Source organism: Coloeus monedula, assembly GCF_965178545.1.
Source record: "Coloeus monedula genome assembly, chromosome: 1".
Lineage (NCBI taxonomy): Eukaryota > Metazoa > Chordata > Aves > Passeriformes > Corvidae > Coloeus > Coloeus monedula.
Window position 1 is genome coordinate 27,966,340 of NC_138781.1, and position 15,402 is coordinate 27,981,741.

The 15,402-nt window shown below is 41.0% G+C and overlaps 1 protein-coding gene across 1 annotated transcript; it reads left to right on the top strand.

Moving 5' to 3' along the window:
* Window positions 1-5,707: 5,707 nt before the first annotated feature.
* Window positions 5,708-12,888, top strand: LOC309573388 (uncharacterized protein; the record flags this gene model as incomplete). The annotated part of the gene is made up of 5 exons (XM_082282314.1): window positions 5,708-5,888; window positions 8,624-8,719; window positions 10,543-10,647; window positions 11,052-11,147; window positions 12,713-12,888. The coding sequence occupies 5 exons, from the start codon at window positions 5,708-5,710 to the stop codon at window positions 12,820-12,822; spliced, it is 588 nt and encodes a 195-aa protein (XP_082138440.1). The 3' UTR covers window positions 12,823-12,888.
* Window positions 12,889-15,402: the final 2,514 nt, after the last annotated feature.

Genomic DNA, 15,402 nt, shown 5'->3' on the forward strand with positions numbered 1-15,402 from the left:
GTCTCCTGGTTGCAGTGACTAAGCAAATGATCTGCAGTGGAATGTTAGGGCCTCGATTTATAAAATTACAATTATGAAGTAATGCTTTATGCTTGTGAAATCAGATAAAGGGTCACTGGTCTACTGGCTCTGTAGAAATGGAAGGTTTCTTAGCTTAGACATCACCAAACTATCCCAAAAGATAGAACAAGATCCAACAACAAATTAAGGTTACTGCTGAAAGCTGAGCTGTTTGCCATGCAGCAAGACAAGCCTTGACCTTTTTTCGCAGTAGTCTTTTAATGGACAAAAGAAACACCCATCAGGAAATTTAAATCCAAAATTCAAAAGAGGGAGTAGTGACTCGGTGACCTTGACTTGCATGGAACAAAGCTTCAAACAGAGTTAAACTGTTCCTAGTGAGCCTGGCTGGTCTTTTGACAGTAATTTTATATTACTTTGGGTTACCCAGAGTCCCCAGGCAGAGATTTATTCTGCACTCTAATTGCAAATACCTACATATGGTGGCAATCTGAGAGATTTATAACTAATTGCAATGATTAAAGTGTTAATTCTGAAGTATCTCACATATACCATTTTCATGTTTCTATCTAGTAAGCAAGATAAATCTGTGAACAGGAACTTCAGTGCACATCAGTCTTGTTGACTAAAGATCATGTATTGAGAGTTTGCTATTATGTGAAGAAAATTACTTATTAGAATAATGGTTTTGAAGTTGCATACAGGGCTGGCATCCTTTGGATTAATGTATTCATTTCATATAAATTAAAATAGGGTTTCGTATTATGGAACCAGGACTAGGTGCAGTAATGGAGACAATATGTACATGCAATCCACAGATGCCCTTAGTTTTGGACACCAAGAAGAGATGTGCCTGGAAGTTGTGGATGAATGTTTGTACATAGCCTGTACATGTATAATATTTCTGTTCACCTAATTCACACATAGACATGTTTGAAAATAAACCCATATATCATCTTGCTTCTTTGTGTGGATGCTGAAAAGCTAGAAGCAGAGAAATTTTCCAGCTTTCTGCCAGAATCCTGTGAAAGTTTTGCTTTCTCATGGAGGCTAGATGAAAACAGTGAAGAGGTTTTTGTAAACCAAGACTTTATCTGCACCTGCAAGCTTGTTATGCAGTATTGTTATGGTACATTGGAGATCTATTTTGAAATGGGTGTTGTAGGGTCTTAACCAATCATCCTGGGAGGTGGATGGTCAGAGGACCAATAACCTTATGCCATTCAAGTGAACCAAGTTATATAAATGAGTTTGTAATTTATTAAATAATTCCATTCTTCCTGGACCTGATTTATGTCATTATTCTCGCCGTGCCCGGTACAACAGCAACATTTTAGCAGAACAAGAGTGAGTTTCATTCAAATCCCACTGAAGCCCAATTGCACTGGAAGACAGATCACTATTCAAGCTGTCAACAAAGAAGACTGATGTTGGTCATAAGTCCCTATTATCTGATGTGGGCTTGAGTTGAGATACAGCTGTGATCAATGTTACTTAACTGTACCATTACCTGATGGCTCATCTACACGTGGTAGAACAGAGACCAAATTATGCTGAAAAGTACTTATAAATGTGGTTGCTACCTGTGATGCTACACTGATAAACAAAGCATCAGCTCTGGATGATGCATTTTTTAGATGTACTTGGGTACCGCACCCAGTGCAGCTGTAACAGTGCAGGGATGATTGTGCCAGAGCCTGAACTGCACATACTGCACAGGACTAGTAAAGAGGTCAGCTGTGGAATACACCTCCTAACATTACCTCTCATCCCAGCAAATCTAGTTGATTATTGAGATACTGACATTTTATTAGCTGGTTGTGTATCACCACTGCACAAGCACCCTATAAGATTTTGTATCCCAATTTCTAGGCTTATTGTTTCCTTGCAGCTACTACTGAGAATATGTTGTGCTGTATTACAGCTGGCTGACTCATAAACTGCCATGGCTTCTGAAGATCTGAGCTTGTACATCCTGAATATTTGTCACACTGTAATGAAATAAAAGCCTCTGAAATAGGTGAGAGATGTGGGCATGCTCTAAGCTGGTCAGAAGTGGTGTCTTCCCATAGGATTGTTGGGGACCCTTGTTTTGTACCTGCTTTGCCTTACATAGAGCAGAATCTCAGACTCCAGGTGAGCATCCTTATTCCCATAATATACCACTCCACAGAGTACCTTAACTCTGATTATAATGGAGACTTCATTTCTTCCCTGTCTTCTTCTTTGGGCTGGACAGCAGTGTCCCTCAAGAGGCTATTACATATTGCTATGATACAGTATTTCAGGAGGATGTTGAGACAAAAATGAGCCTGCGAATGTCCTATGGCTAAAACTGCCTTATTTTGGTTTGATTTTGAAAAGAAGTATCAAATATGACCATTAAGGCAAGACTGAATGAATCTAAATTCTCTTTGTCTAACTCTACTTAAAAACTTCATTATCTGCTGTCTTTTTTTTTTAAATCAGATTGTGCTTCTAAGGCTAAAGCATGTTGGATGCCTGGAAGCATTTCGGTTTTCAGTGAGAACCTCTGTTAACATGACTCAATCCCTTGTAAATGCAGACATGCACTCAGCAAATTTGATAAGCCCTGAGATGAATTTAGATGCACAAAAATGGTGGAGCAGCCTAATCCTTCCTACAGAAGATAATGTTTAAACAAATTTGCTTCATTCAGTGAAACACCTGGGCAAGCTTATTTAATATAGTCTTTGCATTTAATTATCTCCTCTGAAGGGGCACTTGCCATATTTCAAAATATGATTATTTTCTTTGGTATTAATTATTTTAAGATCCTCAAAGGAAACTGGGAGAGAAATAGAAAAAGGGGGTCTTAATTAACCTGAGCCACAAAAAGTCATCTTTTGGAATAGGGAAGATGGGATATGGAACTGAAAATAAATAGTGCTTTAAAAATCATGAATAATGAAGAATAGCTCTTAAAACCTGAAAGGAATTCTGTATGGAGGTGTTGTTGCTAGGCATTAATATCAGAAAGGCACATTTCCACATTAAACTGTCTTATGGAGGAAAGACAGTAATGGAAAAAATATTTCTGTGAAGAAATCAATATGGACAAAATTACTGGCAGAAATCAAAGAAGTGCAAAATTACGATATACCCAGAGAACAACACAGCCCAGAATCAGCATCTTTAGTTCTTTTCTTCTCTCATTTTGCTCCTGTGGGGATGGCATAAAGAAAGCTATTCCTTTTGGGAAGGATTTATTCCACAATATATTCCTGGCAAGTAGTTTTACTAAAAGTGGTATCACTGCACAGTCCTGTTACTCCTGTCCTTGCAAGAAGGAATACTGTATGTGAAAACAGGAGGCCCTGTTCTCCCCACCACAACTGGAACTGCAATAGGAATGGGGTTTGGATGTTCTTATTCTAGATAACAAATTAGCACACTATGGCAACTTGTGCATAAGTAATTAGATCACTGGGAGGTTTTGCTTCATCATTACTACATGAAAGGATATTTGCTATGTAGGTTTGCACAGGACAAATGTAGTTGTATGTATGTATCCTCTAAAAGTTGCTTTGGTTGCCTAGGCACAAGCAAGAGGGAATTGTGCATGTTTTGGGCAATTACTCAGTGTGGAACTTCTAGGTTACACATTTAATGGTAGTTTGCTACTTGAAAGTCTAAATGCAGTCTTGCAAAGATAATTTTATATGTGCCTTAACCTTTGCAAGAAGCCAGACAGCACCTCATGCTGTTAGCAACAGATTTGCCTCGTATTCTACTGCTATGAACTCTATGTTCCACGCTCTGTAGGTGTGAAAAGGGATTAAAACCGGTTTTGCAAAAGACATTCCTCTGACTTTTATTCTGCCAGTTGTGAGGCAATCACACAAATTTTAATTTCCAGACAACGTGAAAGCAGTTACCAAATCATACTCCTGCTTCACCTAGAAAACAAATTAAACTCTTTTATGCTACTTGGAAAAGTAATTCTAAGTCAGCTCTCACAGTTGAAGACAAGACTTGGTTTTCCCTTAGTTTTTTAAAAGGCATGAGATTTATTTCACTTTTCTGTAGACACTGTGTAGGTGGTTAAAATGTCTCTTTTTCATTACTGATCATTCCAACTCATCCGAAAATGCTTTGTTGGGCTGAGTCTTGGTGTTGAAAGTGTGTGCCTTTTCTGGGAAACTTTTGAAATTATAGGAAATGCTTGTGGAATACTGGAAATAATGAGAGAAAAATGTTTTCTGATCATCTATGTGTTCTTTGCAATGGAATATATTTTCATGATCAAATTAAAATATATTGCTATCTTGTCACAGAATTGTACTCAAGCCATTCCCAGAGACAGCATGGCAAGCATCAAGTCCAGAGGAGGGCAATCAGCATGCTCAGAGGGCTGGGATACCTCTTCTATAAAGCCAGGCTGAGAGCTAGAGCTGTTCATCTTGGAAAAGAGAATATTCTGGGAAGAACTTAGAGCACCTTCCAATACCCAAAGGGCCCACAGGAGAGCTGGGGAGGAAATTTTGACAAGGGCATGGACAGGACATGGGGGAATGTCCTCAAACAGAAAAAGAAGAAATTTGGATCATATATAAAAAAGAAATTGTTTATTGTGAGGGTGATGACGCACTAGAACAAATTGCCCAGAGAAGCTGTGGACGTCACATCCCTGGAAGTGTTCACGGCCAGGCTGGATGAGGCTTTGAAGTGGAAAGTGTCCCTGTTCATGGCAGGGGTGTTGGAACTAGATGATTTTTGAGGTCCCTTCCAAATGAAGCCAGTCTATCATTCTATGAGACCCATACTCCTCTCCTCTGTAAGGTGACAGTGAGTTCAGTACGTCAGTCCTCTCTGAAATCATCCTTTGAATATTGTGTCACCATATTCACGTACGGCACCCTTGAAGATGGAAGTGTATAGAAATCAGAGTCTGTAAGGTCTCAAACGGGGCAGGAGATCAGAGCTGTGCTGTCCTGGAAGTAGTGGCAGGGCCAGCAGCCGTCAGGCATGCCAGCAGGCAGGTGCTAAGGTGGGCTCCTTATCCGACATGCCGTGTGACTGCCTGGTGGATGGATGGTCCGCTGCCAGCAGAGGCCTCTGCACCTGCAGATAAAATCACAGGATGAGTCAGGTTGGAAAAGACCTCTGAGAAGATTGAGTCCAATCTATGACTGAACCACCACTAAGTCACACGTCTAGTCTTTCCTTAAACACTCCCAGGGATGATGACTCCACCATCACCCTGAGCAGCCCATTCCAACGTCTAGAAACCCCTTCTGTGAAGAAATTCCTCCTAATGTCCAACCTAAACCTCCCCTGATGCAGCTTGAGAGTCTGTCCTCTTGCCCTGCCCCGTCGCTGGTTGCCTGGGAGAAGAGGTCGACCCCCCACCCGGCTCCAACCTCTTTTCAGGCAGTTGTAGAGGGTGATGAGGTCACCCGAGCCTCTCGTTCTCCGCACCCCCGGCCCGGCCCGCTCACGGTGACCCGCTGGGCTCACGGGCGCTCGGGGGGGCTCCCAGCGCCGTGACACGGCACGGGGGGCCGGCGCCGAGGAGGTGGAGGAGGAGGAGGAGGAGTGGGAACGGACTGAGAGGGTAAAAGCGGGGGGAGGTGAAGGAGCGGGGCTGAGAGCGGAGGAAGCGGAGAGGAGGCAGGAGCGCCGCGGGACGAGCTGCCCGGGCCCGGGGCTGCCCTGCCGGGCCATGTGGCGGCGGGACGGCGGCGGGACGGGGCTGCCGCGGCTGCTGCTGTGGCTGTGGCTGTGCGCGCTGGGCCCCGGCCCGGCCGCCGCCTGCAGCCCGCGCTGCCGGCACGGCGGGCTCTGCCTCGGCGACGGCTCCTGCCTCTGCTCCAAGGGCTACGAGGGCGAGCGCTGCCAGCACGGTAACAGCGGGCGGGGTGCGCCGGCTCCGGGGCGCCTCCGGGTGCGGCAGGCACGGGCACAAGCGCTGCCTTCGCTCTCTATCAGGCCAGCCCTCCGGCGACTAATCCCTCCGGGAAGGTCTGAGGAGCTGGGGTTTGGATCTGGTGTGAGAGGCGGGTAGTGAGGTGCCGGGGAGGACCTAAAGACGGAGAGGTGGAAGAAGAGAGTTAATGCATCCTTTGGTGAGGCAGTGATAGCAAACTAATGGAGCACAGCCAAGAGCCGGCGTGAAGACCTCACGTTGGTAAGCAGACCCCGCTGTCAGAAACGGCTGTGGGTCCGTAGAGAGCTTTTTCCCACTTGGATGTTGAGTAAGAAGCCACTCACTAGACAGGCTTCGGTGTTTTATTCCTCCTATTGCTTTAACTGTGCATGCTTAAATACTCCCCTGGAAGTATTTGAGGAATCAGAGAATCAGTCAGGTTGGAAGGGACCACAGTGAGTCATCTCGTCCAACATCCCTGCCCAAGCAGGGTCATCCTAGAACGCAATGCACAGGATTGCATCCAGATGGTTCTTGAGTGCTTTTAGAGTCTTTGCAGCATTCTAAGCCTCAGTAGCATTTAACTAGTATTTCTAGGTGCAATTAGTCAGGACTAGTCATTAACAAAAACATCAAAAAAGTGTGTAGAAAGTAGATTATTTTCCGGGCTCCTTTTTATTTAGAATATGTTGTGCTTGTAAAAGTACTGTAGTTTACTTCCTGGATGTTACCTGACGCACGGAGTCATTTGTACATCCCCTTTCCACGGTAGGAGGCGTAAAGCTAGGGTGGAGTCTGTTCCTGTTAGTGTCCGCGGAGAGACAAAAGTATTTTTGAAAATGCCACCTAATATGCAAAAGCAAACATTGGGAAGAAGAGTTTTAGTTTAAACCCTGTTCAATGTAACACGTTAAATTTCTAAATCCCTTTTTGAAAAGTTTAACTGTAGAGCTTGTGGCTATTAACTGCTAAAAAATCACTCAGTGTCAGGAGTTCCTTTGCTTTGCACGTTGTCCTATGTGAAGAGGTGATATAATTGTGCAATATTTGTTCTAATTTTCAGTGTCATTCATTTTAAATGCAATTTATTTTTTTTTAACTCTGAGATGAGTTTCTGAAAATTTCATTCAGCAGTGTAGTTATTCAGGGAGTGTTGTTTCATTTAAAGGCTGAGGCTAGCAGGTGGTAACAATTGATGTATAGCTAATGTGCTGTGCAGTGAAGATTAAAAACTATGCTATATGAACTGTTCCAAACAACTGTTGGTTCCTAGACATTTTGGGGTTTAAGGGAGAGGTAAAATATTGCTGGAGAGGCAGATCAATTCTTGAACTAGAGAGATGAACTGTCTGGAATTGTTAGGGGAACCACTGAATCCTTGTGCTCATATGGCCATCAACGTAGAAAAAAAATAGGGTAAATGAAGCTTCATCCCTTGTTCTGTCAAGAAAACCAAACTGAAAATTCTGTGAAATGACACAGAAAGAGAATTTTTCTTAAATCAGGAGCTTTTGTATGGCACTTCCAAAGAACTGAGAGCATCTGGTAAAAGTTAGGGAGAGCTGAGCACTGGCTGGTTTTTTCATACATGTCTCTGTCCTTTATTTGCCTGCTAATACTCATTCTGCATGTACTAATGTGAAAAGTCCTCTATTCTTCAGCTGGGTTGCTTAAGAGTGCTGTAAGTATATGGGGACAAAATCAGGGTGGTGTCATTCATCATTCATATTTTCCCTTTTCTTCCCTCTCATACTTTTCACCCATCCAGTCAAAGGATTAGTAGAGAACCATCTCACACCAGCAGCTAACTCAGATGAGGCTCCCAGAAAGAGATGGGTTCTAAAATCTGTGTGTGAATAAACAAATGTTTTCTCGGACAGCAGAGCTGATTCTATCTATATGATAGGTAATTTATTTGCAATCTGATTGGATTTATCCAGAATTTTGCAAAATTGAGATTTTTATTTGTACCTTATCGAGCCTGTTCAAGCTGTCAGCAATGAAAAAGTTGCAGGATTTGTGATGATCATAGATGCTTTGCTCCCAACAGATAATTACAGTTATAAGAAAAGTTACATTTATCTTGGATGCTTGCTAAACAAACACTGTACATTTCAGAAAGGTCTCTGAAAAGCCAGCTGAAGCAAATAAAGGAAAAAAAAAAAAGAGCGTGGGGGAGAAAGAAACCCTGAGTTATTTCTGGAGACATTTTAGAGAAGAGATATAAGGAATAGAGCATGTAGTTTTTCTGAAGAGGAACATAGGAATCCAGTAAAGAGTAAAAAGTCTGATGTTTCATCTCAAGAATCACAAGATTCTTGCCTCTCAAGTTGTAACATCTTTTTATTAAATCATTTCTACTTATCACCTATTTTCTTACCTGTCATTTCTCCGCTTTGGTTATCAAAAGCTTTTTTGGCAGTCCAGCTGTGTTCCTTTTTAATATGGCTCTTTCTTCTGCCTGTTCTGTCCAGGCTCAAAACATTCCTTAATTTGGAGTGCTTAAAAGCTCAGTATGGTGGAGTACTCCCTGTGCAGGGAAATCATTTCACCTTATCAACAACATAAAATGACATGGCAGGTATATCTTAGAAAATAAGAAGACAAACTGATGAAAATATAATAATGTGCAAATTTCTTATATATTTGAGTAGTAACTTTAGTAAGATTCACCAATATTTATCCAACCTTTCTTTGTTGTCTGTCTTACAGCTACATGTTATCCAAAATGCAAAAATGGTGGAGAGTGCCTCCGACCTGGAAAATGCAGATGTCCACCTGGCTATGGGGGTAGATACTGTCATAAAGGTAAGACCCAAGCAAGCAGTAGCTTGGAAAGACAAGGAGTTTGAAAACAGACTAAATTAATTTGGGAGTTCTTAAAGCCCTGGATCTGATGAATTTTGAAATAATGACCTTAATTCTGTAAATCTCTGAGCTTACTGTCAAGACATGCATGGCCTAGAGGATGTGCATGCTTGCAGGAGGATGGGATGGAGTACATGTACTGAAATGTGTTGTGAGAATCTGAGTGAGTTTTTTCCCTTGGAAAATACCCTGTTTATGTGCTACATAAATATTCTATTCTAATTTGCTCTATAACAGATTCTGTCTAAATAATTTCTTGGGATGTTTCTTCATTAGGTGGTTGAAATTTTATGTAGTATCTGCAAGATGGTAACATTGAGGGCAAGTCACTGAAGATACGTGTGTCAACATATTGTTGAGATATGATGGGAGATGACGGAAAAGGAGTAGCAAAGACCATTTTTATGGTTTTGTGAAGCCTATTGAATATAGGCATGGATTGGAAAAGGCAATCCAAGAAAACACTGTTATGTTGTGCATGTACAAACTTGTGTTGTGGGGCACTGTGCTATTATAGAATCTCGCAGAATCACAGACTGGGCGAGGCTGGAAGGGACCTCTGGAGGTCATAATTTCCAAGCTCCCTGCTCAAGCAGGGCTACCTAGAGCCAGCTGCTGAGTGTCATGTCTTTATGGCTTTTGAATATCTCCAAAGACAGAGATTCCACAATTTCCAGGGCAATCTGTAGCACCATTTGGTCACCCTCACCGTGAAGACCTGATGGTGATTTTCTCATCCTTAATGTGGCTGGAAATGGTTTCCAGGGTCAGTTCTTGTACTGCCTCACCAGGGACTGAGGTGAGGCAGACCAGCCTGTAGTTCCCTGGGTCCTCCTTGCCCTTCTAGAAGACTGGAGTAATATTTGCTTTCATCCAGTCTTCATGCACTTCTCTCTGTCACCGTGATTGATCAAATACAATCAATATTAAATACATTAACCTACATTGTGTGACACAGTAATATGCAAACAAGCTTTGAAGAGCTTTTCCAGCTGTGGTGGATTTGTCTTTCATGTCCTTGCATGTTCAGTATTTGTGCAAAAAATCTGTTAGCTGAAACTGTGCTCAATACTTGTGGTTGAACAAGATATTTGGACATTTTTTTCTGCAAATTATCAAGCAGATGTCCAAACTGTCCATGTTTATAATGAAGGATGGCTGTTTCTCTTCAATACAGTGAAGGTGGTGTAGAATATACTTTCGTACTTGCGGAAGGAAGCATTTGGTTGTACAGAACAGTAATTGTACCACTTTTCGAAGATCGTTCTCTCCACAGTTGATACCAATCGTATGTCTGGCATAAATAATGCTTCATAAATGAGGCCTTCAGGGCTTTGTTGTGTAGAACAATTCTGAAATGAGGAGGCTAACTTAAGTATTTGGCCTTTGGGAAGGCACCGCTTAACTTGACTGTAGTGATAGTTTCATTTGTCAAAGGAATATCCCCATCTCTTCTTACTCCTGTTACGTGAAGGTCCTGTCAGGTAAGGAAATAGATGAATCCTTAACCACATGATACTGGCTTACCAGCTGTGATTTGGCAAGCTTGATACAAATATGCATGTTAGTAGTTCCTGCAGTGTAGCTGATGAACAGTGGTGTTACTGGTGAGAAGCAGAACAGTGCCTTGCTCTGAACAGTTGAAATTTTAGTCTTTGCAGATATGATAAAAGAAGTAGTTGATGTCAGATGAGCTGCTTAAAGACAATTATTTGAGGTCCTATGCTGCTTTTGAAATGTATGGTGTATGCTGTCTTCCACAGTCAGCTGTGAAGGAGGCTGTCAGAATGGTGGGGAATGCATCTCTGTCAATGGAGTGGTGAAGTGCCTTTGTGCTTCTGGCTGGACAGGATCAAGATGTCAGGAAGGTGTGTGTCAACATTCATGCAAATATTTATATTAATACTAAAACTGAAGTAACAAAAACATCTTAAAAGTATTAAGGGACTAATAAGAATGGAAATTGCATTACTACAGAAATGAGTGACTTACATTATGGGTACTTACACAAATAAAATAATGTGAAATTATTTTGCATTAAGGTGTACAATGTTCACATTTAAACCAAGGTTCATAATACAGTACCTATATATTTTTTTTCCATTTCCATGGTCCTGGAAATGCTTTTGGAGTTATACATGTTGAATATCTGGCCTAGAAGAAAGTGTGTTTTGCCATTTTGACTTGTATCATCCTGAATCTTTCATTCTGTCAGGATTCTTTTACATCAGTTTTATAAATCCTGCTGACTTACCCATTCTTTTTCTTGTAGCAATTTGTCCTCAAGGTTGTCGGAATAATGGAGCTTGTGTGGCTCCTGGGATTTGTAGCTGTCCAGCTGGATGGGTCGGTAGAGCATGTCACTTAGGTAAATGACTTCTGACATTTTTCATTTATCCTTTCCTCTGCTTGTTTAATTTACCAATCAAAGTGTTCAAATCTTCAGTGCCTAACAAAGCTTCCAGGGAAAGTATCTTCGAATAGTAACTGAGAGCTGCTTCCATGTACTGGGGCTCTTACAAGCATGTGTAAGGAGTAGATGGCTGTTCAGTTTGGTCAGAAACACAGAACTTTTCCACTTTGAAAGAGCTTCAGATTTTGGTTGTCACCAAATTAATTACTAGGTATGTCTTACTGGTATTTCTGAAATATTGTCTGTAAACTGAGACCCCAGTACAAAGAACTGAAAACTACAGAAATACTATTGCTACTGGTGTGGATTAGAAGCTTCAGTAAATTTTACAGACATGTAAAATTGAAACTCACTTCTCACTTTGAGGATAAGTTGAAGAATCAACTCCAGGAGTTCTTAGAATTGTGAAAGCTGCCTGTAATCAGGATTAGTACTGACACTCTTGCTGAACAACCGCTTCTGTTTTCACAAACTTTGATTCACAAAGGCAGGTGATTATAAAGTCTTTAATCTACACATCTCAGGCCTTCTATGCTTGTAACAGCACTGCCCGGATGCTAAATGCAATAGTCCTGACACTACAAAAGGAAAAGGTTTTTTATTTGCTCTCTGGGAGACTGAAAGAAACCTTGTGCAAACATTGGTTTTGAACTGGATATTGTGGGTGCATGGTCTCTGGATTAAGTCCTCTGCATCTGATATTTTGGCATGGCTGTGGGAATTAATCAGCTAGTGTTAGTTCTACAATATATATGGTCAAACAAACATTAACAAGTAACCTTTTGATGTTCCCATTGACCATCAGAATGCTTCTCTTTTGTATTCATCGGGGTATTGAGATACAGGGTGATATTAGAAGCCAAGTGTGGGAGTTGCAGAGAACTTACAGAATGCTAGCTCCATTCCCTGCAGCTGCAGTAATGGTGGAAGTGTTCAGGTTCTTAATGTCAAAATAATTACTGTTCCCAAAGTAACTAGATCTGCGTCAAGTTCAACTTCTTTTGGTGTACATGCTCATAAACAAATTGCAGCCTCTGGCTTGTCAGCTGAACTGGTGTGTAGCAGGGGGCAGCTGAAGCTGTGCCCACTCAGCCTTCCTCTGTTCTTGTGGGGGAAGAGGAGGGCAGTGTGTGAGACACTGATAGGATGTGGTGACTGTTTCCTCATGGGTGTGGATCCAAGAACTGGTTTGAATAAGTTTCAGCAGGAATTTTTATTGTTCTCTCACTTTTATGGGGGCATCTGTCTCAAAAAACGCCTATGCCTTAAAGAACAGAAATTATAGTATTTTAAAAGGGAAATGGAGCATGAATAAGACTAGATGTACTGTGCCTGTATTCCAGTGAAGGCCACGATGCCATAAATTGAGAGGCATTGCTTTTCAGTTCTTCCATTATGCTTTTATTTATAATGTCCCAGTGTGGCCACCAGGGAACAATTCTGCTACCACAGTGAGACAAAGAGAAAAATGATCCTGTGTTGTGCTCAAGACATACTGTGTATCTGGTGTCTCATTTCAGCTGTGTGTAAACTGCCCTGCCAACATGGAGGGAAATGCATCGCTCCAAACGTGTGTAGATGTCGACTGCCGTACTCTGGGCCACAGTGTACAAAGAAAAGGAAGGAATGAAGAAACTTCAGCCAAGACAAGCTGCATTTTTTTTCATGTAACCATACAGAGAGGAAGTCTGCAGCAGTGGGGGGGGACCTTAAAATAAACATGATAACTTGATTTCAGATAGCTTTTTGTACCCACTATATTAAGTAAATGCTTTTCTATATGAAAGGAAAGTACTGCTGATTGTAGGGAAGTTATTATAAATATCCAACTGTGTGCAGTGTATGACACAAGTTTTCTCCTCATTTTTTCTTCATAAGCAGAAGTATTATGCCTTGGTCAGTACAGCTGACCTTGAAATAAAATTTTTCTTCTAATTGAGTACTTCAGAACAGATCTCTGCTCTTCTTTTTGATTTTTCTCCCCTTTGACTAGACTTATTCTGTTATATAATTACATTTTTAAAAAGCACATGAAACAAAAATCCCTCAATTCAGATCATCAGAAGTGAATGTTGGTTCAAGTATAATTTGCTTTCAATGAGATTAAACAGTTGCAAGAGGAAACTTGCAGAGTTTGCAAGTCTCTGGAACATTACCAAACAGCAAAGCTTCTTATTTAAATCGTGGTTATCACTTTATGTCTGCTTCCTGTCCCTCCCCCCAGTCTGATCTGGATCTCAATCAGCTAAAGAGTATTTAAATAAAAACCCCAACAACTGACCCCCCCCCACCTCCCATACTTGTTCAGACAATTCTGCTGTTACTTTCTAAAATCTTAATCCATGCTGATACTCTAAGAGTCCTTATCTCGACTACTTCTACGGTCATATTATCTGATCATCTCTCAACTTCCAATTATTTCTTTTCCTTATCCCAGTGAGACAGGAAAATATATTTTTCTCCTGGAGACATTGATAATTCTATGCTATTCAAGACTGTGTTGTTACAGGAGCAGTATAATGGCAGGCTACAGACTAGCAGGGAGGAAAAGCCATGCCTGTCACAAATCACATGTGTGGGGGATGTTTGTGCTTGCCTTCTGGAAATGTTCCCGTTTGGCTTCATTTAGGTTTTGCAGGCTTTTGAATGACCTGCAGATTGGACTGAGTCTCCTATGTTCACTGTTCCTTGTCTCATTTCTGCTGTTTCCTGAATGCTACTGCTGAGGAAGGTTTTGCCAAAACATGCTAGTCGAAACAGTCAACTTTCTGAATGATGCTCAGATCAATTTTTATTTTTTTGAGACATTGATTTTCATTGTCTTCTAGATGAAACTGGAATAATTTTTTTTTTGTGGGAGAATTTTACTATGCATTACTTTAGTCCGTTTGTCGGAACAACATTTTAACTGTGTTTAACTAGCAGAACATGTAGCTCTCATGGCCAGTAATTTATATGGACCTGTTTCTGCCAGGATTACAAGCCACTGAGCAAAGAGGCAAAGGTAATGGGGTCTTCTTAGTTACCAATTTTTTCTACAAGAGAGAACCCAAGCATGCAGAGGGCAATTGAAAGGCAATGGTTTATTTCCTGAGACTCCTGTTTCCTGTTACAAGCAATTGCTGTGTGGTGCAGTTGAGCTTTCTCCTGTGCTTTCTTTGGAGGCTGTTGCCTTTTGTTCAGAGGAAACCTGCTGCAGAGATGTTGTGAAGGATTTCTTGCAGGGACAGGGCACAACACAAGAGGAATGCACATTTTTTTGTGCTGCTTTTGCTGTGATACACTGGCTATTTCACACTTGCTGGTGAATAATGTGATTCTCGTGTGTGAACCAAGATGATTTCATCAATGGTTCTGAATAATTTTATAATGATGATGTTGATGAAATTCTGTGTCACAGGTCACTACATCATGCCATAATTTAGAAATTCAGGAGCGAGGCTGAATACATTAGGTGACATACTGCTTGTAGGGGAATGAAAGGGACAAAAATTACTTGCACCAGACCCAAAATTTAGAATAAATAATCAGTACTATGTAAATACAAAGAGGCATAATATCTCAGTATTATTCCCAAAAAGACTGACTTCTCCTAATAAAGACAAAAGTGACAGTAATAGTGACTAGAAGGTTGAAGAGATACTGGCATTGTCAGGAGCAAGAGACCAGGAGCAATCATTGAGAGACTGTAACTGGTGTTTCTGAACAGGCCAAAACAAATGCTAATTTAGTTTTCTGTTTAGAAATGATTGAAGTAAGCAGTAATTTGATGCCACACAGAATGCAATGGTGTATTTCAGAAATACTACTTGAACGTAGCACCATCTACTGGCTAGAGGGTTTTTTTCTTTTTTTTTTTTTTTTTGTTTTTTTTTTGTTTTGCTTTTAAGAAATACTTCTTCTTATTATTCAATTAAACTTTAAGTGAGTTTAAAAGTGATTTTTCTAGTTAGTTAGAGAAATCTTAGAATGTATTATTAATGACAGTCTGTGTCCCCAGATTATTATTTTCACAGTTCAACATGCATTTACTAAAAGAGCTGCCAGTAATTCTTGCCTTTTGTTTGTTTCCTGCTCGCTGGACGATTGAACATACTAGCTACAGTGTGTAATTTCTGGAGATAGGTCTTCCTGTGGAGAGATGTCATACATGCAGCTCAAAGGTCAAGAGAAGCAATACAGAACACACCAGCTCTCTTATTCATTAGAG